This window comes from Hyaena hyaena, unplaced genomic scaffold (genome assembly GCF_003009895.1).
Source record: "Hyaena hyaena isolate Hyena2069 unplaced genomic scaffold, ASM300989v1 scaffold_222, whole genome shotgun sequence".
NCBI lineage: Eukaryota > Metazoa > Chordata > Mammalia > Carnivora > Hyaenidae > Hyaena > Hyaena hyaena.
In genome coordinates, this window is record NW_024080855.1 from 2,215,300 (window position 1) to 2,242,648 (window position 27,349).

At 34.7% G+C, this 27,349-nt stretch overlaps 1 protein-coding gene across 1 annotated transcript in view; it reads right to left on the reverse strand.

Annotated features, from left to right (window-relative positions):
• The window catches only part of SMCHD1 (structural maintenance of chromosomes flexible hinge domain containing 1), a 145,842-nt gene that overhangs the window by 35,402 nt on the left and 83,091 nt on the right, over nucleotides 1-27,349 (reverse strand). Inside the window, exons 33-41 of the mRNA XM_039243189.1 lie at nucleotides 26,794-26,909; nucleotides 25,858-25,922; nucleotides 13,337-13,424; nucleotides 12,356-12,487; nucleotides 10,816-10,968; nucleotides 5,485-5,611; nucleotides 5,197-5,316; nucleotides 4,214-4,299; nucleotides 3,499-3,621 (exon numbers count right to left, since the gene is read on the reverse strand). Of these exons, the coding sequence (XP_039099120.1) occupies nucleotides 3,499-3,621; nucleotides 4,214-4,299; nucleotides 5,197-5,316; nucleotides 5,485-5,611; nucleotides 10,816-10,968; nucleotides 12,356-12,487; nucleotides 13,337-13,424; nucleotides 25,858-25,922; nucleotides 26,794-26,909 (1,010 nt within the window). The remainder of the gene's footprint in view (nucleotides 1-3,498; nucleotides 3,622-4,213; nucleotides 4,300-5,196; nucleotides 5,317-5,484; nucleotides 5,612-10,815; nucleotides 10,969-12,355; nucleotides 12,488-13,336; nucleotides 13,425-25,857; nucleotides 25,923-26,793; nucleotides 26,910-27,349) is intronic.

Below are 27,349 nucleotides of genomic sequence, written 5' to 3' on the forward strand. Positions count from 1 at the left end.
TATTGGGATAGATCTTAATTGATAAAGTGATCATAAAAATACATTAAATAATATACACATATGAAGGATTAAAATTCAATTAAACAAGTATAGTTACACATCACATACTCTTCTAAGTAGATATTATAGTATTTCTTTCAGAAAACAATCTAAATGTCACAAATAAGAATCATTTTTTCTGCTTATAAGAACACAATAGAACTTAGAATAAAGTTACTTTCCTATTTAAAAATACTTTAGTTACAAACATTCTTGCTCAAAGTCCAACAAGATTGAAATTTTTGAGGCAATTTCAAAACCTCATTCACTGTACCGGTATGGCAGCATCTATCCTTTACTCCTACCTGACCAGGCTGCAAAAACCTGCCTTAGCAATGAAAATGTCACGTTGTTAAAAACATCATAATGTCTACTCTTGTATTCCAATTCTCTAAAATTTAGTGGAATAAAGTAGAGAGACATGCAAAGAAACTAGTATATGTAAATGAAGACAAAAAAATGTTCTAGCAAACAAAGGAAGAATTAGAAGAGGCAAATCAAAGTAAGTGACCTCATTCTATGTGTGACAACATATGTGAGGACAGATGCCTATTTGGTGGTTGTTCTACAAGTACTCTGATCTTATAACTTGGTTATTTCTAAACAAAGATATAATTGGAAGCTCTCACTAGACTCCTTAACATTACACTTTCCTTAAACTTTCAGGTGATACAAAGATTTTTTGTATACAAAGGTGATACAAAGATTGATACAAAGATACAAAGTGTTTTCCAAAAACACAACCCTGTGGAAAACATGAACCATTTTCACTTGCGTACCACATACAGTGTTCTGTTCATTCAAGCTTTAACTACTTTTTCAGCTCTTTTAAGCCTACCCTAGCCATATTTCATGGATGTCATGAATTCTTCCTCAGGAATGGGAGATGAATGGCACTTAAAATAAAGAAAGACAGACGGGATTTCAAGGTATTTGGAATTCAGGGGTCCAAGACTAAAACATCCAAGTTAACTGAGGTATTCACAAATATAAAAATAAACACATTATAAAGTCTAGGTGAAAAATCTCCCTTGTCCCTTACTATACTACATAATTATTAATTCTAGTTTTAGAATAAATACCAGGAAGAATGTTTTTTAGAGGAATCAAGTAAGACTAAGCACGATATGGAGAGAGTAGAAAATTTTCTCTTGATCGTTAGGAGAGGACTTGTATTCTGAGAGGACAAAGGAGAAACTACATAAAATGAGATTTCAAAGGCTCCCCCAGAATTTCAAGATCTGTGACAAGAAACATCTGAATGGAAGACTAAAATATATTTATAATCTGTTAAAATTTATATTTTATTCAATAAGTATTTGATATGAAATTATTTAATATTAAGTTAAAATTAAAATTTATTTTTTAAAATTTAAAATTTATTCTGTTAAAAGATTTTTGGTAAAAATCTTACTTACTGAGCAAGAATTTTGTAACTTATAAATAGCCACTAAATGTGGAATGTTAGCCTAACATTTAGGCTATGCTAAAATCACAGGACTGCTTCTCCTATAAAGACTGTCTCTTTCTATAAATCCTTTAAATGGGTTCTGAGGAATAACAATTTTAAAAAGTATAAATCTGAATCTTGTTTTCCAATTTATGAATTTACAACTTAGTTTTTCAATTTTCATATCTGGGATTTAGATAATAATGCAACATGGTTTGGGTAGTACACATGACTACACACTCTGAGAGTAACCGTCACCCTTTCTTCTCACTGCATAGTTGACATGTAATGCCAGGGAACTGTTTATAAAGAAACTACAATGGACTTTGGAGTGAGAGAAACCTTGGTTTATATCTAAGTTCTGCCCCTTACTATACATTGACAATTAAGTTCTTGAACTCCAACATCCTCATGCAAAAACTAGAAATACTATAAAAAATTCATATAGCGGATGTAAAAAGCAGTATGATGTACATGGGCATAAAGAACACTGGTTAACATTCAGATTTTGGAGTCAGACTGCCTAGGCTTGAGTCCATACCCTGCCACTTACTTACTTGGTATGTAACCTTGAGCAAGTTTTTTTTTTTTTAATTTTTAATAAAATTTACATCCAAGTTAGTTAGCATATAGTGCAACAATGGTTTCAAGAGTAGATTCCTTAATGCCCTTTACCCATTTAGCTCATGCCCCCTCTCACAACCCCTCCAGTACCCTCTGTTCTCCATATTTAAGAGTCTCTTATGTTTTTGTTCCCCTCTCTGTTTTATTTTTTTTTAAATTTTTTTAAATGTTTTATTTATTTCTAGGAGAGAGAGAGACAGACAGCATGAGCAGGGGAGGGTCAGAGAGAGAGAGAGTCACAGACTCTGAAACAGGCTCCAGGCTCTGAGCTGGCAGTCAGCACAGAGCCCGATGCGGGGCTCGAACCCACAAACCACGAGATCATGACCTAAGCAAAAGTCGGACACTTAACCAACTAAGCCACCCAGGTGCCCCTATATCATTTTTCTTTAGCAAATCTTTTTAAATCTCTCTGTACCTGTTTCAGTTTCCTCAATTTTATTTTTTTAACATTTACTTATTTTTGAGAGACACAGAGAGACAGAGCATGAATGGGGGAGGAGCAGAGAGAGGGAGAGGGAGACATAGAATCCAAAGCAGGCTCCAGGCTCTGAACTGTCACCACAGAGCTCAACGTGGGGCTCGAACCCACAAATTGCGAGGTCATGACCTGAGCCAAAGTTGGATGCCTAATGGAACTGAGCCACCCAGGAGCCCCTCAGTTTCCTCAATTTTAAAACAGAGGTAAAAGAAGAAAGGAGAGATGCATATGAAATAGAAAAGGTCAACAAGTAAAACACAAATACATGCAATACCACAAACCTTAACATCATTAAAAACTAAAGGTGCTGGGAACATCTACAAGAAACACTTTACATAAGATAGAATGTTCAGGATTGAATAACCATAAGATAAAAATGAAAATACAATTCATTTGACAAAAGGAAAAACGAAAGAGGCAAAGAATTAAAGAAGGATGGCACTCTTTTGACAGCAAATATGCATTAAGTTTTTTGCTATTGTTTTTTCTTAAATTCTAGGAGCACCCCAGAATTCAATATTCTAACAGAAAAATTCTGATCTTTTTCTTTTGTTGTCTCATTGAGGTTTGGGTCACATGAAAAGGTCTTGACTACCTATAAAGTCATTTGACATGAAAGCATCTCTAAGCAGATAACAAGCCTCAGACTGAGACATGCTAATTTCTGCCACAGCCCTCAAAGTAAATTAAGAATTATGAAATTATGAAATTCCATAATCATGGAATTATGCCATTTTTAAATTCTGCCAAATCACTATTATGGCAGTAAGAATAAGTAATTTATGGGAAAACATTAAAAAGTACAAAAAAACCTGATACTTTTTATTATGATATTACTTTAAAACACATTTTAAACAAAATAATATAATAAAATGTACTGCCTTGAAAAGGCTTAAACACAAACCTTTCCCAAAACATCTCCAGTGGCTTTAGTATAGTTTGGAAGAGTACATGATCTTCTAGGTTTTTTCCTCAGTTCTTCCTGTTCTGATAGCTTTCTTTTCAAAAGTGCTTCAATGTGTGGCATCTGTAATTTGTAAAGAAAAATTAACTAAAAGGCCAATTACTCCTGTACCAGACATCCCAGAATAATAGCAGAGAAAAATCAACAATCTGGACAACTCAAGAACATAAAGTCATTAAACAGGCATTACTTTAAAAGAATGTGGCTACAGAAATGTAAAGTTTCCACCTCACTGACTTTTTTATCTTAGTTAAAAAATACACAACTTATAATAGGATTTCTCATATACACAAAGAAACAGAAGTTAAAAAAAAAAACCTATTGTCACTTTCTCTCATTTTCTCTGCCACCACATATACTGGTTATAACTTATGTGGCCCCTTCAATGCAGTTCTCAAATTGGTGGATTATTAATTTCACTTATTGGGGTCATTACATTAGAAATACAAGCTTCAATTTGTTTGAAAAAAGCACTCTATCATTTTGCTACCTCCTTTTAATGTCTAGTAAGTGATTAGACTATAATCCACATGTTTTGGTACCCCTGCAACAAGAGTGCCTATAACATTCTAAATAAAAAATGGATGGCAAAAGAAAAATTATAGACTAGAATTTAATTAAAATAACTTTTTTTACATATACTTGGAAACTGTACCTGTTGTGTTGCAGGAATGTCAATATTATGTGTTTTAAGTTCATTTTGCAACTGAGCTTCTTTTAATTTTGCTTCTTCAACTCGGCCTAAAATTAAAAACAACAAACCTGTATCAATTTGTATGTAATAACCCCCAAAGTATAGTTTCTGAAAAATATTTTTAATCTCTTTTTTTCTTCCTTTTTGATTGATGCTAAAGCAAAAAATGTAAGTAACTGTTTTAGAAATTCAAAATGAAACAAAGTCTAAAATTAAGATTTGGATCTCATACACCAAAATGAGAAATAAATCAATATGGTTAAGAAAGATATTATATATTAGTACTGCAAACTCCAAGTAATCTTAGAGAAGTCATTTAATTCTAAACCACGACTATACATAACTTTACACAATTGCCTAAGGTTGTGACAAGAACCAAATAAAACTTTGTAATATTTTAACAGTATACAAAATTTATTAAAACCTGCAGCAAACATTGTGTGTGCACTGACTTACAAATAAGTTATGTATTTCTATACAGTGTGTGCTGCCCTGTTCACCTCCAGAGTGTGACATACTTCAGATATTTTAAGTAAAATACAAGACTCAATACATGACTCAAACTAAAATTTAAAATACCTATCACTTCTGCAGTAATACTTTCAATATCTTTTGCCAGAACCTGGAGCTGAATATAAACATCATTATCATGTCAAAAGCCTTAAACTTACAGATTCAGATTTTTAATTAAAAAAATTCAAATTTTTATAGGTAAGCAAAATATAAATTTATTTAAAATGATGGAATACATCATCGTAAGAAGACAGAATAACAAATATAAGCAATCATTACTGCCTTACTTACACCATTACTGCAGTGTTCTGCAGTTTACTTACAGTTTAGGAAAGTAGACAATTTTTGTTTCTCATGATCTTAACTTTCTGCCTTACCATTCCCCAAAGCCTATTTTTTTTTTTATTACCTTTGAATACAAAATGACTTACACTTCATTTCATCAAGAAGCTGTTTGCTGGCTTCAAATAAACTTCTGTACATTATAATATTCTTAGATACCTGGTCCTTTTCTTTTGTAAGTGCCGCCATTTGTTGCTGCTTCTTAACATCTAAGAAAAACATTCAGATGATTTACTTCAAACAATTCCAAAATTGTGACTTTTCCTAAACATGTCATAATTAGAAAACTAAAAAGTACCATGTTAATGGAAAGCAAAACACAAGCATAAGCAGTACCACAAGCATAAGAAAAATCCTCTATTTTACTAAAATCTTACCGTTATAAAACATAAAGGGTAGGATATATGGCTCTAATGTTCTTGACAAAGCTGGTAGCTGAGGCTCAAATACAATAAAATACTCAGTACTATCCCTTCCAGGACTATTTTCTGCCAGCACTAGATTCTGTAAAAAGAAAAAAACAGTAAGGTAAAACAAGATTTAAGAAGGTATTTGTCAATGTATAAATGTTATGTATCTCATTGTGTTCTGTTTCCAAGTAGTAAATGTTCAAGGCAAAAGGCAATGACTGATGCTTAAGATTCATTAAACATTAACTAAAACATCAGCACCACCCAAGACCTAAAACTTTTTACCTTTTGGTACTGGTTTGAAGGCCAAATGACCTTATCGATAAACAGATTATGCAAAAATTATATAGAATATAGATAATTACAAGAGAAAGTATCTTTTCTTTCAGAGCACACGTATCAATGGCCACTTACTATCTTGGCTTGCAAAGTCTTCTTGATGTCAACCTTTAAGAAGCTGAAGCAGTGTGAAACAGCTGATGGCATGAAAATTACAAAAACAATCACAAAGACATGCCCAAAGCCCAATGCTGCGTTTAAGTTACAGCTGTTACCATGGAAGTAGACCCACTAGTCCCAGGGGACCAAACAAAAGATCCTAAAAAGCTTGAAAGATTTGTTTTCTTTTTAATTATATTTTCATTAATGCACATACAAAAACATTTTTGATATAATTTAGCTTAAGACCATAGCATATAACAAGTAATGCAAATTATAGTTATATCCTAAATTATTTATTACATTCTTACAGGAAACAATGATACTAGCTGTTTCAGTTTTAGACTACTAGTACAATTCACTTATAGAGAAGTAGAATTTTAAAAGATCTAAATTGGTAAAACTACTAAGACCAATCCATGAAATAAAATTCTAAATAAATTACAGATAACAATTCCAAGGAATACAGACTATAAGCCCACCATGAACAATTAATTTGCTTAAAAATTTTAAACTAGTATTTATAACGTAGGAAAGAAAATATCTTTCAGTATTTCTATGTATGTTCTCTAAAATAATGAGAAAATGGAACTCATTAAAAACACTTTTAATAGGTACTATCAAATTTCCCTTCAAAAAACCCATCAATTTATCCTCTCATCATTAAAGTGTAAGAATAGTTTCTCTGAGGCTGGCCAACACTTAATTATCAAGTTTCTCCGCTCCACTCAATGAAATGGATTAAAAAGAATGAGTCATTACTGTTTAAACTAGCATTTCCCTGATTGGTATTAAGGTTATGCTTCTTGTTTACTGGTCCTTTAGATTTTCTCTTCCATTAACTGCCTGCTCATATTCTTTGGTCATTTATTTTTCCACTAGATTGTTTTTCTTAATGATTTGCAGGAAGTTCTTTAGGAGATTTAGAAATATGTTTAATATATTTAACAATGGTATGTGTGCACAGCAATATTTCTAAACAATTAAAACATTTTTAATGTACAGTCATATAATGAATGAATATCTACATACCCACTATTCAGCATCAATAATTATTAATATGTTGCCACTATTCTTTTAATTCTGTTCAAGGTAAGACTATGGTATATAAAGTTTTAACTTTTTATGTAGTTAAATATAAAATCTTTTCCTTTATGTCTTCTTTAAGGAGGCCCTTCCTGGGGCAACTGGGTGGTCAATCAGTTAAGCATCCAACTTCAGCTCAGGTTGTGATCTCATAGTTTATGAGTTTGAGCCCTGCATCAGGCTCTCTACTGTCAGCTGGGAGCCTGGAGCCTGCTTTGGATTCTGTGTCTCCTGCTCTCTTTGCCCCTCCCCCGCCCGCGTCTGTCTGTCTGTCTCTCTCTCTCTCAAAAATAAACATTAAAAATAAAAAAAGGAGACCCTTCTTATTTTAAAGTTTTATGGCTTGTAACCTCTGATGTACAGCTTATCAAGAAAAAAGGATACACAAAATAACAGAAATGAAGAGAACTGAAGAGTCTATTAGTGGATCCAAGCACAAATGGAAATTTGGAATATGAGAAATGAACAAATGCATAACAGAATAAAACTTAGAATCTTTTCAGAAATTTCTAGGGGTGTCAGGGTAGCTCAGTCAGTTAAGCGTCTGACTCTTGATTTCGGCTCAGGTCATGATCTTATTGTTTGTGTGTTCAAGCACTGCGTCAGGTTCTGCACTGATAGCGTGGGGCCAACTTGGGATTCTCTCTCTCTGCCTCTCCCCACACTGTGCTCTGTCTCGCTAAATAAAGAAATAAACTTAAAAATTTGTTTTGATGTTTATTTTTGAGAGAGAGAGAGAGAGAGAGAGAGCAAGCATGGAGGAGGGGCAAAGAGAGAGAGACAACTGAAGCAGGCTCCAGGCTCCAAGCTGTCAGTACAGAGTCTGATGTGGGGCTCAAACCCACAAACTGTGAGATCATGACCTGTGCCAAAGTCACACACTTAACCAACTGAGCAGCCCAGGCACCCCATAAATAAAGTAAAAAAAAAAAAAAAAAAAAATCTTAAAGAAACTTCTAGATAAAGTAAGCAAATAATGAAAAGAATTTGAAAACAATTTGAACAAGAGGCTTAGATTATAACCTGAATTAAAGAAAACAATACACATCCTTTTCAAGCAAATGTGGAACATTTAACTATAATTAACTATTATATTACTACTATATTAATAAATAACTACTTATGTTCTGAGCCAGTATTCCCTAAATATCCATATTAGTGAGAATTACCTGCTTGTTAAATCAGATTCCAGAGCCCATATCTTAGACCTACTAAATCAACAGATGGGCCAGAAGCCAAGAAGGACTTGAGAGTTTTCTGCTTATTCAGTGGGATATTAGGAACCTCTAGTGGAAATTCATATGAATGACATGAAGCTTAGATTCTATATATGTAGCTGCAAGGGAATAGCTTAAGTCACCATCTTACCCTCAAAAATGTGTACAGCCAGGGTAGCAACTTCAAATGCCTACAAGGGGAGGAGATGTCAACGAAACAAGACAAATAGATGGGCTAGCTAGGTGTACTCTTCCAACACAAACCTACTTTGCACTTTCAGCATGTTTTCTATGTCTTTCAACATGTGCCTTTCATTACCTAATTTTTGCTAAAGTATAAGAAAATTTCACTTTTACTCTCTACTATAACAAAAATAAAAGAACAAGTGTAAATATAAGTAACAAATGACACCTGCCCTCAATATCAAGAGATAAAAAGAAGTGGCATGAATACAAGGGACTGGAAAATCGTTCTCCCCTAAGAGAATCATGGCCAAGTATTGCCAGATCTTTAGAATTCTCCAAATAAACCAGAGATGCAGATCACTATGTAAAACCTCCAGAACTTCAAATATTAGAAACTAATTAAGATGGAAATGCTAATGCTCTGTCACCAACAGACTAACCAGTACATCTACTGTAGGCCAGGTGCATGCTGGCAGGCTCCCAATTTTAAGCCTAATGTTATTAAAACAATGTAGTATTGGCACTGGATTAGATAAAAAAAACGAACAATGACAACAGTAAAAAAATACCAGGAAGATGGGGCACCTCGTTGGGTCACTCGGTTGAGCATCCAACTCTTGATTTAGGCTCAGGTCATAATCCCAGGGATGTGGAATTGAGCCCTGTATATCAGGCTCCTCACTGAGCATGGAGCCTACTTAAGATTCTCTCTCTACCGTTGCCCCTCCATGCTGTGTGTGCATTGTGTGCGCATTCATCCTCTCAAAAAATAAAAATAGGGACACCTGGGTGGCTCAGTTGGTTAAGCGTCCAAATCTTGATTTCGGCTCAGGTCATGATCTCATTGTGGGATTCAGCCCCGCATCAGGCTCTGCACTGACAGTGTAGAGACTGCTTGAGATTCTCTGTCTCCCTCTCTGTCTCCCTGATCCTGCTTGCTCTCTCTCTTAAAATAAACATTAATAAATACAAGAAAGGTGACATTTCAAATCCATAGGTACAGGAAGATTTATTCAATAAATGATACCAAGAAATTTAATGAATTTGAAAAAATGTAAAAACAAAAAACATCCAGACAACCAAAGATTAATGGCATAAGAATACTAGGGCAGGAACTGTGAATACAATCCTTCCTCTACTCCAGTATAAACCTAAATTTTAAAAAAACAAAATCAGGAAACAATCTTTATATACAAAAGAACATGATTATCTGTAATATAAAAATTTTAAAATAATGAATATTCCAAAAAGAAAAGCTTCAAAGGACAATCCTAAAAAGATCAAGAACAAGAAAAATATTCAACCTTACTAGTAACAAACTATTTTTTTAATATAGGAAACTATACAGAATTCCAAAAATCATTCATATTTAGGGTTGGTAATATTATGAAGGTAAATACACATTATTTCTGGTGGGAATGTAAACTGAACAGCAACTGGCCATAGCTACTGACCAAAAGGCTTAAAATGTACATACTCTGCCTCCAATTCTACTTCTAGCAACTTCTAAAACAAATAATCAGACATACACAAAAGGATGTACACAGAAGAAACTTGATGAAAGCATTGTTGATAGCAAGCTTTGGAAAACAACTAACTTTCCACTTAGGACTGATCAAATAAATTATGATCATAATACAATGATACAGGTTTATACTTACTGATGAATATAGATGTGTTAAATAAAATTTTTATAAAAGTAGAGTTTTATATTAATGCAATTTTATATACTCCACTCATGTATATAAATCATATACACATGAGGTTATCTCTGCAGTGTTTGTGTATATACAGAAAGTATATATGTATCCATATATACTTTTCTAGATATGTATACATTCTTAAATATTTATTTTTGAGAGAGAGAGAGAGAGAGAGCAAGTGAGCAAGAGAGTGAGCACAAGCAGGGCAAGGGCAGAGAGAGAGAATCCCAAGCTCTTGGGCTCCATCTCAGCAACCGTGAGATCATGACCTGAGCCAAAACCCAGATTCAGATGCTTAAATGACTTAGCCCCTCAGACGCCCCAATATATGTATACATTTTACCTGGACTATATTATGTTCTATTTCTATCCACAGAATGGTAACTTTTCAATGAAACATAAATATATTATCACCAAAGCTAAAAGTCCCCACAATCAGAGAGAAGAGTCATCCACAGGGGAAAAAAGAGGTTCTTGCTTATAAGAATGATCCTGGGTTCAATCTGTAATAGCTTATAGCAAAATCACAAAATATTTCCACTGACTTTTCAATTTAATGCTATACTTAGAACACCTTCATAGTTATATACACAAAAGAACAGGTATTTAACACTGTGGTTTATACTATTAAATACAGAAATTTATCTACCAGAAGACGTGAAAATTACCGTGATTTCAGCTGAACCTTTCACAAAGGGAAATTCCAGCGTTCTAACTTTCCCGATAAAGAGTGGTGTATCTGTATCTTCCTCATTAGAACCTTTAATCATAGCTACAATAGTGCCAACCAAATCAATTCCAGTTTGATTGTTGTAGTCATCCTTCAAGTAAACGATAAAAGATAAATTAGAAGAACTGGTAAGTAGATTAAATCCAGAAAAGAAAAGGAATGTATCAGAAATACAAATATAAGCTCTAAATATCGAAATTATCATGATCCTTCTTACTCCAAACACAGAGTTCAGTTCTCAGATTAAGAGCTCCACAGGCAGGAAATAATCTGAGAAGCTGTAAAAGAACCAGAGGCTTCCATCTAATATAATGGCTTAAAACTTTCTATATTAAAAGGACTCCCAGTTTAAAATTTCACCTTGTTGTGTACTTTTATGCATCTGTTGATCTAGGGAAGAGATGAATTATTCACTTATCTAAAACAGCAAAAAACTTTCTGAAGGGAGTTAAGTATCCCACTAGCAAAATTTTCCACCAAGGTGAAGTTGGCTACTGTGTTTTACATGTTTTTGTTAACATTCTCAGCAGCTCTATTGCTGCTTACTCTCCTGTTAATAAGAAGCTTAAAAGAGCTCATTATGATCAATATCAGAGCAGATCTCTTAAAAATAATTATTTCCGGGGCGCCTGGGTGGCTTAGTCGGTTAAGCGTCCGACTTTCGCTTAGGTCATGATCTCGCGGTTCGTGGGTTCGAGCCCCGCGTCGGGCTCTGTGCTGACTGCCAGCTCAGAGCCTGGAGCCTGTTTCAGTCTGTGANATAAGGTAACACTACAAGTAATGACCAAGGCCTCAACAATTACAAAAAGACTTCGTTCATACCATGCCTATTTTTAAACCACAATACTAAGAAACTTAAGATCAATCACAAGAAAAAGTTTGGAAAGGCCACGAATACATGGAGGTTAAAAAATGTCTTACTGGGGCTCCTGGGTGACTTAGTTGGTTAAGCGTCCGACTTTCGCTTAGGTCACGATCTCACTGTTCGTGGGTTCGAGCCCCGTGTCAGGCTCTGTGCTGACTGCCAGCTCAGAGCCTGGAGCCTGTTTCAGTCTGTGACTCCCTCTTTCTCTGACCCTCCCCTGCTCACGCTGTCTCTCTATCTCCTAGAAATAAATAATATTTAAAAAACAATAATAATAATAATTTCCTTCTGTCCCATTAGTGGAATGACACTGAGGAATCAATTTACTTCACACATATTCATAATACATACATGAAAGAAAGGTACGTATTAGGAAAGGTAGGCAAATATCCACATTTTTTAGTCAGTTCTACTTAGTATATCTGGATATATTTTATGTATAATGTTACACATTCTCTATATTCAAATACAAAGCTGTTTATAAACATTTCATTCACCCCAATTTTCCCTATTATCTTAAACTGAATAATTACGATCTAACTTTATAAGTAACTATTCTGCACACTAATACTATTTCTTATTCTTTGCAATTTTGTAAGTAAATAAACATTACCGTAATAATAAGATGTAAATCTTTGGCCAACGTCCTACTGGCAACTGAGCGAACATTTGAAACAGCTGGTGTAGCTGGCTGGATTTTAGGAACTAACTTCACAGGTTGATTAGGTAGAACATCAACTATAATCTTATAAAATAAAAGCAGCATTGTGATGAATGATATATTGATGGTTTCATATTTAAGAGTAAGACAAGAAATAATGCTAGCATATACTAAATAAAATGTTACCTTCTAAAACAGATCTCCATTAATCTCCTAAATAATCTCCTAAAACGAATCAACTCACTTTTTAAAATTCAGAAAAGATAAATTCAGAGATGTATTTTTCAGTGTTAACAGTCATCTAAGAACAAATTTAGAGGATTTAAAAATATAGATAATTTTTAGAGCGCCTGGGTGGCTCAGTTGGTTAACCATCTGACTCCTGATTTTGGTTCAGGTCAAAATCTCAGGGTTTCTTGAGTTTAAGCCCTGCATGGGCTCTGTGCTGACAGGATGGCGCCTGCTTGAGGTTCTCCCTCTTTCTCTGCTCCTCCCCTACTCAACTCTCTCACAATAAATAAACTTAAAATAAAAAAAAAAAATACAGATTTTTAAAAATTCAGTACACTAACATATTGAATAGAGATGATGTATATCAAAATTACCTTACATTTCACTATTCAGAATTACGAGTACCTAAAATGTTATTAACTGAAAAATTTTCACGTATGGTTGACAGAAGCAACCTTACAATGATATACACTAAAATGCTTATTGGAGGTCTTTGAAAAAAGAGAAATGGAAAAAGTAACTTCTGCAACAGTTCATACTAATCAAAATAATTTAAATATATTCTATTTTAATATACCTGACATTTGCATTTTTTATACTTTGCATCCTATAATTAATTCACTTTTAAACAAAACCATTTTAATCCTACACTAAGCAAGAAAATGTAAAGCCAACTACAATATATATGAAGAGTAAGCAAACCTGTTCACTGTTAAGAATATTTGCTTTATCCATCATAAAACCAAACTGGATACAATATGTCCCCACTTTGTTAGGAATTGCTTTATCCCTAAGTTAGAAAGAAAGAGAAGATTACTGACAACTTATAAATAAAAGGAGAAGGAATTCAAAGCATCAACATTTTCTATTCCTTCCACAAAATGCATACACAAACAATTACTATTACTACATTTGCCTTCATTCAACAAATATTTCCCGTAATATCAGGCTTTACTCCAGGTCCCTCTCAAGTGGATATTCTTTCTCAAAAGAAAGAACAGAACAGAACAGAATATCCAGAAATTAAGCTCTGAATACGGCAACACTTCAAAGAACAGGAATATAAAGTTGACAAAGTAGTAAATACAAAAATGGTGAGTTAAGTGTTGTGAATTTTGCTTTGTTTCTACAAAATAAATATCCAAATCACAATTTTATATTTCAAAATTATAGGATATCCCTATCTTTTTATGTTACTGTTTTCCATTTAAGCACTATTATAAATATTTAAATTTATATATAATACAAGGCATTCATTGTGACTTAATTATCAATAAAGAGCTCAGTACTTAATAAGAGGTACACATACTATTGTGCTTTGATCACACCTAATGAAAGCAAAAACATGAATAACATTCTATGGTATACCTTGCCCGATATGTGCAACATGGCTCTAGATCTCTAAGGTAGCTTTTGCATGTCATTCACAGTCTCAAAATATTGGATCATGGAGTAAAAAAGAACAAAGGCTTTGAATACATTATCTATATCGAAATCCCAGAACTGCAATATATATGAAAAGTTGGAGAAAATAATTTTTTGGAGGAAATAATATGTCATGTTTCTCCAAGAGAATTAATTCCTAATACAGTCACACTAAGACTGAAACAAGACCTCTGCTTCCAAATGGTAGGCAAACTCTTCCTGATGAAGACAAGCAATTTTATTTTTATTTTTTTAATTTGTTTTTTAATTTTAGTATAGTTAACATACAGTGTTATATTAGTTTCAGGTGTACAATACAGGGATTCAAAATTCTACACATTACTCAGTGCTCATCATGGTAAGTGTACTCTTAATCCCCTTCACCTGTTTCACCCATACGCCCCACCCACCTCCCCTCTGGTAACTACCTGTTTGTTCTCTATATTTAAGGGTCTGTTTTTTGGTTTGATCCTCCCTCCCACCTTCTTCATTTGTTTTGTTTCTTAAATTCCACATATGAGTGAAATCATATGGTATTTGTCTTTCTCTAACTTATTTCACTTAGCATTATACTCTCTAGATCCCTATCTCTTGATATTTAAACAAGCATAGTTTAAAAGACATTTGCTTGAAGATGTTTGCGGTAACAAGCAAAAGTGAAAAATAACATGATATAAAATAACATGGAGATCCTGGAAGGGGAGTTTCACATTTAAGGCTGCTTTAATCCTGGGAACACATCACAGGCATAGAGGGGAACCTAGACAGATAGGTTCCCAAGGGAAGAACAATTCAACTGTGAATCATCCCAATCTCTGAATCTGGACTTAAATGATAAAAGACTGCTGCTGGCTCAGATAACAGAAGCAAATGTAAACCCAACCTGAAGAAAGAAATACCTGAGACTTCAAATTATTTCCATAAATATTCATAAACAAAATGTATGGTAAACAATAAAAAACAAATACATAAAGAGGCAAGAAAACTAAACACCAAGAGAAACAAGAGATCACTGAAACAGACCAAATGGAACTTGAGACAGACTTTAATAAACTCTGATTACTGCTTCTTCGGGTAATAAAAGACAAGACTGGAAGTTCCAACAGAGAACTGAAACCTAAAAAAACAAAAACTAGACTAAACTAAAAATACCAAACAAATTGCTTATTCAAAGATGGATTTAACAGCACACTGGATACATTGACGGTATTTCAGAAGAAAATATCTAGAATGAAGGGAGACAAAAAGAGTGGCAAATAGAGAAAAGAGGATGAAACACTGAGAATAATGTAACGACTAACGTGCCAGAAAAAGAAGAGGGAAAGACTGAGCAGAAGTCATATTTGATGAAATGGCTGATAATTTTTCAAACCCGAACTAAGAACATAAAATCAAAGCCCATGAAAACTAAGTAGAATAAATAAAAAGAAATCCATGAATAGGCATGTCATAGTAAAATTCTTGAAAACTTAAAACAACCAAAGAAGAATGGAAATGATTACTTTTCAAGATAAAAATAAGGCTGACAGCTTAACTGCTCAATGTAAACAATAGGACAGTGAAGTCTGGCTTGAAAGTACTGCAAGAAAGAAACTGCCAATCTAGAATATCATTTCCAAGAAAAATACTCTTCTAGTATGAAGGTGGAGTAAATATATTTTCAGGTAAAAATGAGATAATGCAACACCAGCAGATGTACACTAGAGGAAATACTAAAGGAACTTCCTCAGATGGAAAATGATCCCAGATGGAAAACCTGAGTTGAAGATTAACAGAATAAATGAGTCAGTCAATCTAAATGAACACTAACTATATAATGTATTGCTAGGCCTAACATACACAATAATGTAGGCACTTAAGTTGAGGGAAAATGGTGTTTACGTGTTCTAAGATCCACCCAGGCCAAAGAGACGGTAAAAAATGCATCATACATACTGAATCTATAATACAATGTCCTCCTCGAAACTGTAGGCACAGATGGCTTCACTGATGACATCTACCATACATTTAAGGAAGAAATAATGACACTCTCACACAATATCCAGAAAATATACGATGACACTCTCACACAAGATTCGGAAAATAAACCAAGACTTAGGAACCACTTCTCTCAGTTACTTTAGTGAGGCATACATGACCTAGATACCAAACCTAAAAAGAATGTTTAACAAAGTGCAGGCAACCTTGACTCATTAATGTAGATGAAAAAATTCCAAAGAAAATATTAGCAAAAGAAAACTCTCAATACATAAAAGAAGTTATGCATCATGATAAAACTGGGTTTACTCCAGTGATAAAAGACTGGCTGAATGAACATTCAGAAAATTAATGGTCTGTAAAATTCAGCACATTAAAAAAAGAAAGGAAAAACATCACACATTACCTCAATAGATGATGAAATCTAATGTCAATCCATAATAAGTAGAAAATTCTCTTACTAATGATTAGAAATGAACAGTCTGATAAATATACCTACCAATGAAATTAGGGATTGGGGATGAATTAGGATGATCACTCTCATCATGCCTATTTAACATTTTACTGTAAATCCAAGCCAGTTAAGTAGGGCAGGAAAAAGAAAATGCACAACGACTAGGAAGTAATAAACCTTTTATTATTCCCAGACGTTAATGTGCATATATTTTGAAATTCCAAAGAATCTATAAACAGAATTGGAAATTAAGGAAGTTAGGAAAGATGCTGGCCACAATGTCAATAAACACAAGTGAACTGAATTTCTATAACCAACAAAAAAATTTTAAAGGATGTTGTTTACAATGGCATACAAATTATCAATTACCTAGACATTATGCTAAGTGAAATAAGTCAGACAAATACATATACTCTATTATGTCACTTAAATGTAGAATCTGAAATATTTTCATTCATTCAAATATACCCAATATATGGAAATATATTTTATTATATTACAGGTATAAGTGACAGGGTACATGATATTTATGTATGTATGTACATATGTATCTATGTATTTAGAGAACGTGCACGCATGTGAGTAGGAGAGGAAGGCAAGGAGGAGGAGGAGGAAGGAGGGAGGGGATGGGGGGAGAGAAAGAGGGAGGGAGGGAGGGAGAGAGGGAGGGAGGGAATCCTAAGCAAGGTCCATGCTCAGTGCAGAGCCTACATGGGGCTTGACTCCATGACCCCTACGAACTGAGCTAAATCAAGAGACAGAGGCTCAACCCACGGAGCCACCCAGGAGCCCAGGGGTACATGATTTTTAAAAATCTTTCTGACTTAACATTTTTTTAGTTTTATTTATTTTTTTATTGAAATATAGTTGACATACAGTATTATATTACTTTCAAGTGTACAACATAGTGACCCAATATTTGCATATATCAGGGAGTAATCACCATCACAATAAATCTCGCTACCATCACTTACCATACAATGTTCCACATATTAACTACATCCCCCAAAACTATAGATTGTATCCTATTTTATTTTATATAACCGTAAGTCTACACCCTTTAACCCCTTTCCTCTATTTTGCCCATCCCCTTAAACAGCTAAGACTTCTTTTTACTGAGGTGAAATTCATTTCAAATAAAATCAACCATTTTAAGTACACAATTCATTGGCATTTAGTATATTCACATTGTTGTGCAATTATTATATCTATATAGTTTCTTTTAAATGTGTAACTATTTTTAAAAGAATTACTAAAATTTTCCTTCTGATACCCTGGAATGCTAAAATAAGAATCAATTAAAATAAACTATTTAAATATTTGGAATATAGGGGCGCCTGGGTGGCTTAGGTTGAGCATCCGACTTCGGTTCAGGTCATGATCTCACAGTTCGTGGGTTCAAGCCCTGTGTTGGGCTCTGTGCTGACAGCTAGCTCAGAGCCTGGAACCTGCTTCACATTCTGTGTCTCCCTCTCTCTCTGACCCTCCCCTGCTCACGCTGTCTCTCAGCAATAAATAAAAACATTAAAAATTTTAAAAAAATAAATATTTTGGAATACAAAGAAACAGCCCAATTACCACACATTTTAATAGATTCATATACTAAAAGACAATTTAGTGGACTGGAAAGAAGGTAGTATGTGCTTTCTTGGATGTCTAAATGAGTCCCATGCAACAACATGAGTGCACCTTAAAGACCTAGGGCAAAGTTACCATAGTGTAAAATAACAACAGTGATGGTATATTTTGTTGCTTGTGTGTCTCAACATAATAAGCAAACTCAAAAGTATTTAGCAACAGAGAGGGGCACCTGGGTGGCTCATTCAGTTAAGCTTCTGACTTCAGCTCAGGTCATAATCTCATGGTTTGTGGGCTGGAGCCCTACGTCAGGCTCTGTGCTGATAGCTCAGATCCTGGAGCCTGCTTCTGAGTCTGTGTCCCTCTCTCTCTGCCCCTCCCTTACTCACAGACTTTCTCTCAAAAACAAATAAACATTAAAAAAATAAAATAAAAAAAGAAGAAACAGTGATCTGACATTGCCTTCATAACAAGCGGACACTCAGAAGATGTATTTATTTTTAAAAAATTAAGAGTGTCTATGAAAGATTTGAAGAAATGAAATGGTCCTTCAGTATGGCTAGTTTGAACATATTAACATAATAATCATTTTGATCCTACTGATGATGATTTAAGAAATTTTAAAAATGAACCTTTTCCAAATTCTTCCCAGGATTTTGAGAAAACAAGGGGAGTAGGAAGCACCAGGAATCTGTCTTCCCTTCCAGACAACAAATGTACTGGCAGAATCAGTCCGATGTAACTGTCTGGAACTCTGAAAGTTACTGAAGACTAAGATAGTAAGTAACAGTGAATTCTGATCAATTTCAGCTCTTAGAACAGAAGTAGCTACTCATTCCCCACCTCCCAGCCCCATGGAAGGCTGTATGTCCTTGGAGCAGTCTAAACATAGTTTACTGGAGCCAGAGTAGGCAAAAAGGACCCAATCCCTCTGAATACTGGGGATTGGTGCTGTGATTGCTGCCTTTGATCACAGAGGAGCAGACAAAAATGCAGATAGCCATTGTTCCTGCATCAGTCCACACTTTGCAAGCCCCTCATTCTCCAATTTAAGTAATATCCAAGACAAAGGGTGAGAACTCTTTCCTTCTCTTCATTTTCTTTTTTCCTTTTAGGGAACCAGACATTAAAGGACATTCATAAATATTTGCACATACGGGGAAAATTAGAAAGTGACCACACATGCCCAGGGAAAGGATCAGAAAAAGACATGACAACACTTTAAGTTTATACCTAAGGCCGATCTGTGACAGTAACAACTGAAAAAATAAACAAAAATAAAACTCAGCAAACTCTGGGTGAAACAAAGAATATGCATTCCAAACCTACCACAGAATTAGATCCAAATGTCTAGTTTTAACCAAAAAAAACCCCACAAGGCAAAGAATCAGCAAAGTATGGGCCACTCAAAGGAATAAAAACAAAAACAAATGTTACTGAAAAACACCTGATGGCAAATATACTAGACAAGGATTTAAAAAACACCGGTCTTACAGATGCTCAAAGAACTGAATAATATGTGGAGAAAATCCAGAAAGTGATGTATGAATAAAATGGAAATATTGATAAAGAAATAGAAAACCTAACAAGAAACCAAAAACAAATTCTGGAGCTAAAACAATGACGAAGTGAAAATTTCATTACAAGTATTCAAAGGCAGATTCGAGCAGAATTAGTAAATTTGAACATAATGGATATTAGAATCTGAGGAACAGAAAGAAGAAAGCATTGAATAAACGTGAACAGAAACTAAGTGTCCTCTCTCTCACCAGAGGAAGAGAGAATACTTCGAAGAATGGTCGAAAATTTCCCAAGTTTGATGAAAGCTACAAATGTATATACTGAAGATGCTCAAGGGATTCCAAGTAAAACGAATTCAAAGATACACCAAGGCACACTATAATCAAACCTTCAAAAGACAAAGAGAATACAAAAGAGAATATGGAGAATAACAAGAAAAAAGTGAATCATTACATACAAAGGATCCTCAGTAAGCCAAACAAATTTCTCATTAGAAAGTCTCCCTTTTTATTTTTCTCTTTGTATGCGATTAGGCTTTTCTCCCCAACCCTTTTCTTTTTTTCTAGGGTTACTTCAACAAACAAATCAAAAGCATACCTGGTGGAAGGTCCACTCGATCACTACAAACAAGGAAGAGCTTTGCAGAGGACTGACCAGTGGGATAGAGCAGCCAAAATGCAACAACAGATAGCACGCAACACACACCAAAAACACTTCCTGAAGGGTCAGACCCTGGACAGTGTATGACCCCTTTTTAACATAGTAGTAGTCACAGGTGCAGAACACCTAACAAGCTATTAAAACACATGAAAGACAGATACTTAGCCAAAATGATGAAATGAAAGAATTCTCCCTAAAAGGAAACGCAAGAAGAAATGACAACCAGAGAATTGCTCAAAACAGATATGAACAATGTATCTAAACAAAACATTAGAAAGTAAGATTAATAGTTGGGTTTGAAAAAAGCATAGAAGACAACAGAATCTATTGTTGCAGAAATCAAACACCTAAGAAATAGTCACAATGAACTAAGAAACGCTATAAATGAGATGCAAAATAAACTAGATACACTGACATCGAGGACAGAAGCAGCAAAGGAGAGAATAGGTGAAAGAGAAAATAAAATTATGGAAAAAGATGAACCTGAAAAAAAGAGGGAAAGACCACAGGGAGATAATTAGAGAGCTAAGTGATTCCATGAAACAAAACAATATCCGTATCATATGAGTTCCAGAAGAGGAGCGGGAGAAGGTTTATTTAAGCAAATTACAGCTGAGAATTTCCCTAATCCAGAGAAGGAAACAGGCATCCAAATCCAAGAGACACGGAGAACTCTCTTCAAAATCAACTGAAAACAGGTCAACGCCATGATATATAGTGAAAATGGCAAAATACAAAGATAAAGAGAGAATTCTAAAAGCAGCTAGGGACAAATAGGCCTTAACCTACAAGCGCAGACACATAAGGGTAGTTGCAGACCTCTCCAGTGAAAAAGGCAGGCCACAAGGGAATGGCAGGAAATATTCAATGTGCTGAATAAGAAAAATATGCAACCAAGAATCCTTTATCCAGCAGAGAGATAAAGGCCTTCCCAGAAAAAAACTAGAGGGGTTCATGGCCACTAAACGAGCTCTGTAGGAGATCTTAACGGGAGTTCTGTGAGTGAAAAGAAGCAAAGACTACAAAGGACCAGAGATATCACCACAAACATGAAACCTATAGATAACACAATGGCACTAAGTCTGTATCTTTCAATAATCACTCTGAATGTAAACGGACTAAATGTCCCCATCAAAAGACACAGGATATCAGAATGGATAAATAAACAAGATCCATCTATGTGCTGCATATAAGAGACTCATTTTAGGCCTGAGGATACATGAAGATTGAAAGTGAGAGGATGGAGAACCACCTATGAGCCACGCAGGAGCCCCAGACAAACTAGATTTTAAAACAGACTATAAGAAATGAAGAAGGGCACTCTATCATAATTAAGGGGTCTATGCATCAGGAAGAGCTAACATTTGTAAATGTTTATGCCCTCAACATAAAGTAGTCAAATACATAATTAATCACAAACATAACTAAATGTATAGATAATAATATTGTGACCACAAGGAACTTTAATACTCCACTTACAGTGATGGACAGATCATGTAGGCAGAGAATCAACAAGGAAACAATGGCTCTGAATGACACATTGGACCACATCGACTTACCAGATATATTCAGAACATTACATTCAGAACACATTCTTCTCAAGTGCACATGGAATATTCTCCAAAATAGATCACATATACTGTCACAAAACAGTTCTCAACAAGTACAAAAAGACTGAGATCATACCATGCATATTTTCAGATCACAACACCATGAAACTTGAAATCAGCCACAGAAAAAAATCTGTAAAGTCGCAAAAATATGGAGATTAAAGAACTAAAGAATGAATGGGTTAACCAGGGAATTAAAAAAGAAATTAAAAAATACATGGAAGCCAATGAAAATGAAAACACAATAGTCCAAATACTTTGGGATGTAGAAAGGTAGTTTTTAATAGGAATTCAAAAAGAAAAGAGAGAGGACCCAAATAGATAACATCATCACTGTAAGAGGAGAGGTCACAACCAATACCAAAGAAATACAAACAATTTTAAGAGACTATTATGAAAAATTATTTGCCAGCAAACTGAACAATCTGGAAGAAATGGGAACACATATTACCAAAACTCAAATGGGAAGAAATACAAAATTTGAACAGGTCTACAGCCAGCAAAGAAACTGAATCAGTTATCAAACATCTCCCAACACAGAAGAGTCCTGGGCCAGATGGGTTCCCAGGGGAATTCTACCATATTTTTTTTTTTTTAATGTTTTATTTATTTCTAGGAGAGAGAGAGAGACAGCGTGAGCAGGGGAGGGTCAGAGAGAGAGGGAGTCACAGACTCTGAAACAGGCTCCAGGCTCTGAGCTGGCAGTCAGCACAGAGCCCGACGCGGGGCTCGAACCCACGAACCGCGAGATCATGACCTAAGCAAAAGTCGGACGCTTAACCGACTAAGCCACCCAGGCACCCCTCTACCAGACATTTAAAGCAGAGTTAATACTTATTCTTCTTAAATGATTCTAAAAAACAGAAATGGAAAGAAAGCTTTCAAATTCAATCTATGAAGCCAGCATTACCTTGATTGTAAAACCAGACAAACACCTCAATAAAAAGAAGGATTACAGACCAATATCCTTGATGAACATGGATGCGAAAATTCTCAAGGAGCACCTGGGTGACTAAGTTCGTTAAGTGTACAATATCAGTTCAGGTCATATCTCATGGTTCATGGGTTTGAGCCCGGTATCGGGCTCTGTGCTCACAACTCAAAGCCTAGAGCCTGCTTCTGATTCTGTGTCTGTCTCATTCTCTGCCCTCCCCCATTCATGCTTTGAGATTCTCTCTCAAAAATAAATAAATATTAAAAAAATTTTTTTTTAATTCTCAACAAGTTACTAGTAAATCAAATTGAATAGTACATTAAAAGAATTATTCTCACTATGATCAAATCGGATTTATTCCTGGACTGCAGGACTGGTTCAACATTCATATATCCAACAATGTGCACATTAACAAAAGAAAGGACAAGAACCCTATGATCTTCTCAACAGATGCAGAAAAAGCAATGGACAAAATATAGCATCTTTTCTTAACAAAAACCCTTAAAAATGTAGGGAATAGAAGGAACATACCTTAACATCATAAAAACAATATATGAAAGGCCCACAGATAAGAATCATCCTCAATGGAGAACAAGAGAGCACTTTCCCCTGAGATGAGGAACACAACGGGATGTCTACTCTCATCACTGTTGTTTGACAGTTTTGGAAGTCCTAGCCTCAGCAGACAACAAAATGAAATAAAAGGTATCCAAATTGGCAAAGGAGATGTCAAACTTTCACTATTCCAAAATGACATGATACTTACTCTACGTGGAAAATCCAAAAGACTCCACCAAAAGACTGTTAGAGCTGGTACATGAATTCAGAAAAGTTGCAGGATATAAAATCAAAGTACCAAAATCAGTTTCATTTTTATTCACCAATAATGAAGCAACAGAAAAAGATATTAGGTAATGGATCCCATTTACAATTGCATCAAAAAATGTAAAATACCTAGGAATAAACCTAACCAAAGATGTAAAAGATGTATACTCCATAAACTATAGAAAGCTTATGGAAGAAACTGAAGAAGACACAAAGAAATGGAAAAACATTCCATGCTCATGGATTAGAAGAACAAATATTGTTAAAATGTCAATACTAGCCAAAGCCATCTACACATTCAATGCAATCCCTATCAAAGTAACACCAATAATCTTCTCAGAGCTAGAACAAACAATCCTAAAATTTGTATGGAACCACAAAAGACCCCGAATAGTCAAAGTAATGTTGAAAAAGAAAACCAAAGCGGAAGGCATTACAAGCTCAGACTTTAACTGGTATTACAAAGCTATAATCATCAAGATAGTATGGTATTGGCACACAAACAGACACATAGATCATTGCAATAGAATAGAGAACCCAGAAACAGACTCACAAAAATATGGCCAAATATATGACAAAGCAGGACAGAATATTCAATGGAAAAAAACTCTCTTTAGTAAGCGGTGCTAGGAGAACTGGGCAGTGACATGTGGAAGAATGAAACTGGACTACTTTCTTATACCATACACAAAAATAAATCCAAAACGGATGAAAGACCTAAATGTGTGACAGGAAACCACAAAAATCCTAGAGGAGAAAACAGGCAACAACCTTTTTGACCTCAGCTGCAACAACCTCTTACTTGACATGTCTCCAGAGTCAAAGTACACAAAAGCAAAAATGAACCACTGAGACCTCATCAAGATAAAGAGGCTTCTGCACAGCAAAGGAAACAATCAACAAAACTAGAAGGCAACCAATGGAAGGGAAAAGGTATTTGCAAATGACATATTGGATAAAGGGTTAGTGTCCAAAATCTATAAAGAACTTACCAAGCTCAACATCCAAAAAAACACAAATAATTCAGTGAAGAAATGGGCAAAAGATGTGAATAGACACTTTTCCAAAGAAGACATCCAGATGGCACACAGACACAAGAGAAGATGCTCAACATCACGCATTATGAAGGAAATACAAATCAAAACCACCTCACACCTGTCAGAGTGGCTAAGATTAACTCAGGAAACAACAGATGTTGGCAAGTATGTGGAGAAAGGGGAACACTTTGGCACTGCTGGTGGTGCAGCCACTCTGGAAAACATGGGAAGGTTCCTCAGAAAATTCAAAACTAGAACCACCTATTGCACTACTAGGAATTTATCCAAAGGATACAAAAATGCTGATTCAAAGGAGCACATGCACATCAATGTTTACAGCAGCACTACCAACAATAGTCAAATTATGGAAAGAGCCCAAATCTCCATCAACTGATGAATGGATTAAGATGTGGTGTATATGTATGTACACACACACTGGAAAACTATCTAGTGATGAAAAAAAATGAAATCTTGCCATGTACAACAATGTGGATGGAACCGTAGGATATTACACTAAGCAAAATAAGTCACTGAAAGACAGGTATCACATGATTTCACTCATAGGTAAATTGGGGAAACTTAAAAGATGATCATGGGGAAGGAAAGAGACTCTTATATACAGAGAACTGAGGATTAATGGGGGTGAGGGGGTTAAAGGTATGGAAAATGGGTGATGGGCATTAAGAAGGGCACTTGTTGGGATGAGCACTTGTTGGGGTGTTATATGTAAGTGATCGATCAAGACTATACTGTATTTTAACTAACTTGAGAATAAAATATATTAAAAAAATTTTCACATTTCACAGCAGAGGTCCAGAGCACAGAGCAACAATTCAAGTGAATTCAATTCAAAGTAACTGAGTGAAACTGTAAAAAACCTAGTTCAGTTACCTATTTTGCTTCATACCTTTTAAGTTTTGAACTATAGAAATCTATACATTATAAAGTGCTCTGGCAAAATAATGTAAGTTTTTCTGATCATAGTTTTGAAAGCTAATATAACTATCACAACACTCTTCCCCCAAACCATTTTACAAAGCTTACAAACAAAATACACATTTTCTCAAAATAATTCCTGAAAAAAATTAAAACACTAACATTTTCTTTTCAATCATAAATTACTTTTTCCAAGCTGAACCATGAAGGCTGAAATCACTTTATAACAAATTATACATAAAAATATGAAATGACTTGAGAAGTACCTGAAGTAGAAGCAGCCATCTTCTCTGTCATTATCTTTTATTTTATTACAACTAAATGTTTCTGCCTAGAAAGGAAGTAGGAGAGAAGGAGGGGAGGGAGAAATCAGGATGAAACCTTTATATTTTCACTAAATGTAAATACAGATCACATATGGATTTATAAATACAAACACACAGAGCTATATTATATATCTTTACAATGTATTAAGATTCAATAATGAGATTAGTCATGGTGACAATCATTACAAAAATTTTTTAATGTTTATTTGAGAGAGAGAAAGAGAGAGAGAGAGAAAGGAAGGAGCAGAGAAAGAGAGAAGGAGACAGAATCCGAAGCAGGCTCCAGCCTCTCAGCTGTCAGCACAAAGCCCAGTGCAGGGCTCAGACCTACAAACTGTGAGATCATGACCTCAGCCAAAGTCGGATACTTAACCAACTGAGCCATCCAGGTGTCCCTGTGACATACCATTTAAAAGGTACACAGTAGATCTCTGTGGGGGTGACATGGTATTAGCAGCCTGATGGGACTGACAGTATAAATTATGAATTCTGATATACTCATATACATTCATATATATATTCATATATATATATCAAGTGAAGTGGGTTAATGTGTAGTTCTCCAGTATATACACACTGTATTCTTACATTAAATTACATATAATATTAAGTTAAACATTAAGAGTTAATTTTAACTTCTAAAAATCTTCCCAGAACTTACATTTGCTAGGCAAATCATGAGAGACTCTTGAATGCTGACAAAAACTGAGGACTGATGGATGTGGGGGGGAGAGGGGATGGGCATGGAGGAGGGCACTTTGGGGATGAGCACTGAGTGTTATGTAGAAACTAATTTGACAATAAACTATTTGTAGAAAAAAANAAAAAAAAAAAAAAAAAAAAAAAAAAAAAAAAAAAAAAAAAAAAAGAACTTACATTTGCTGGTGGTCGGTTCCCACTGTTAGACAGCTGCCACATTTTCATGGAAATACGTGCTGGATTAATATTTTTGATGATACTGTCATCTTCAGAAATAACAGTAATCATAAAATCTGTCATGGTGAATATTAAACAATTATTTCCTAGTCCATTTAATGGATTTGGTTAAATAACTGTATGTCTTACAGTGTACATTTTTTTTAAATGTTAATAATGAAACTCTGAAGTAAACAAAACCATTCTGTAATCCGCATTCCCCAATAATCTGTCTATAAAAAATGTACAAATCATGACAGACAACTCTAATGCTAAATCTCCTCCAGAAATCTAACACATACATCTTTACTATTATTAATCTTTTGCCTTATTTTCACAATCTACCATGCTAGAAGTTCTACCATGCAAGACCAAAAAGGTTAGACTGTGGATACTCAGCAACACAGAATTAAGGCAACTGGTCATAAATCCATGTGCTTTACGTATTCTGAGAATACAGTGTTTCTTTTATGATTTTCAATAGCATACAGTAGTAAACTATTATTACATACAGTGT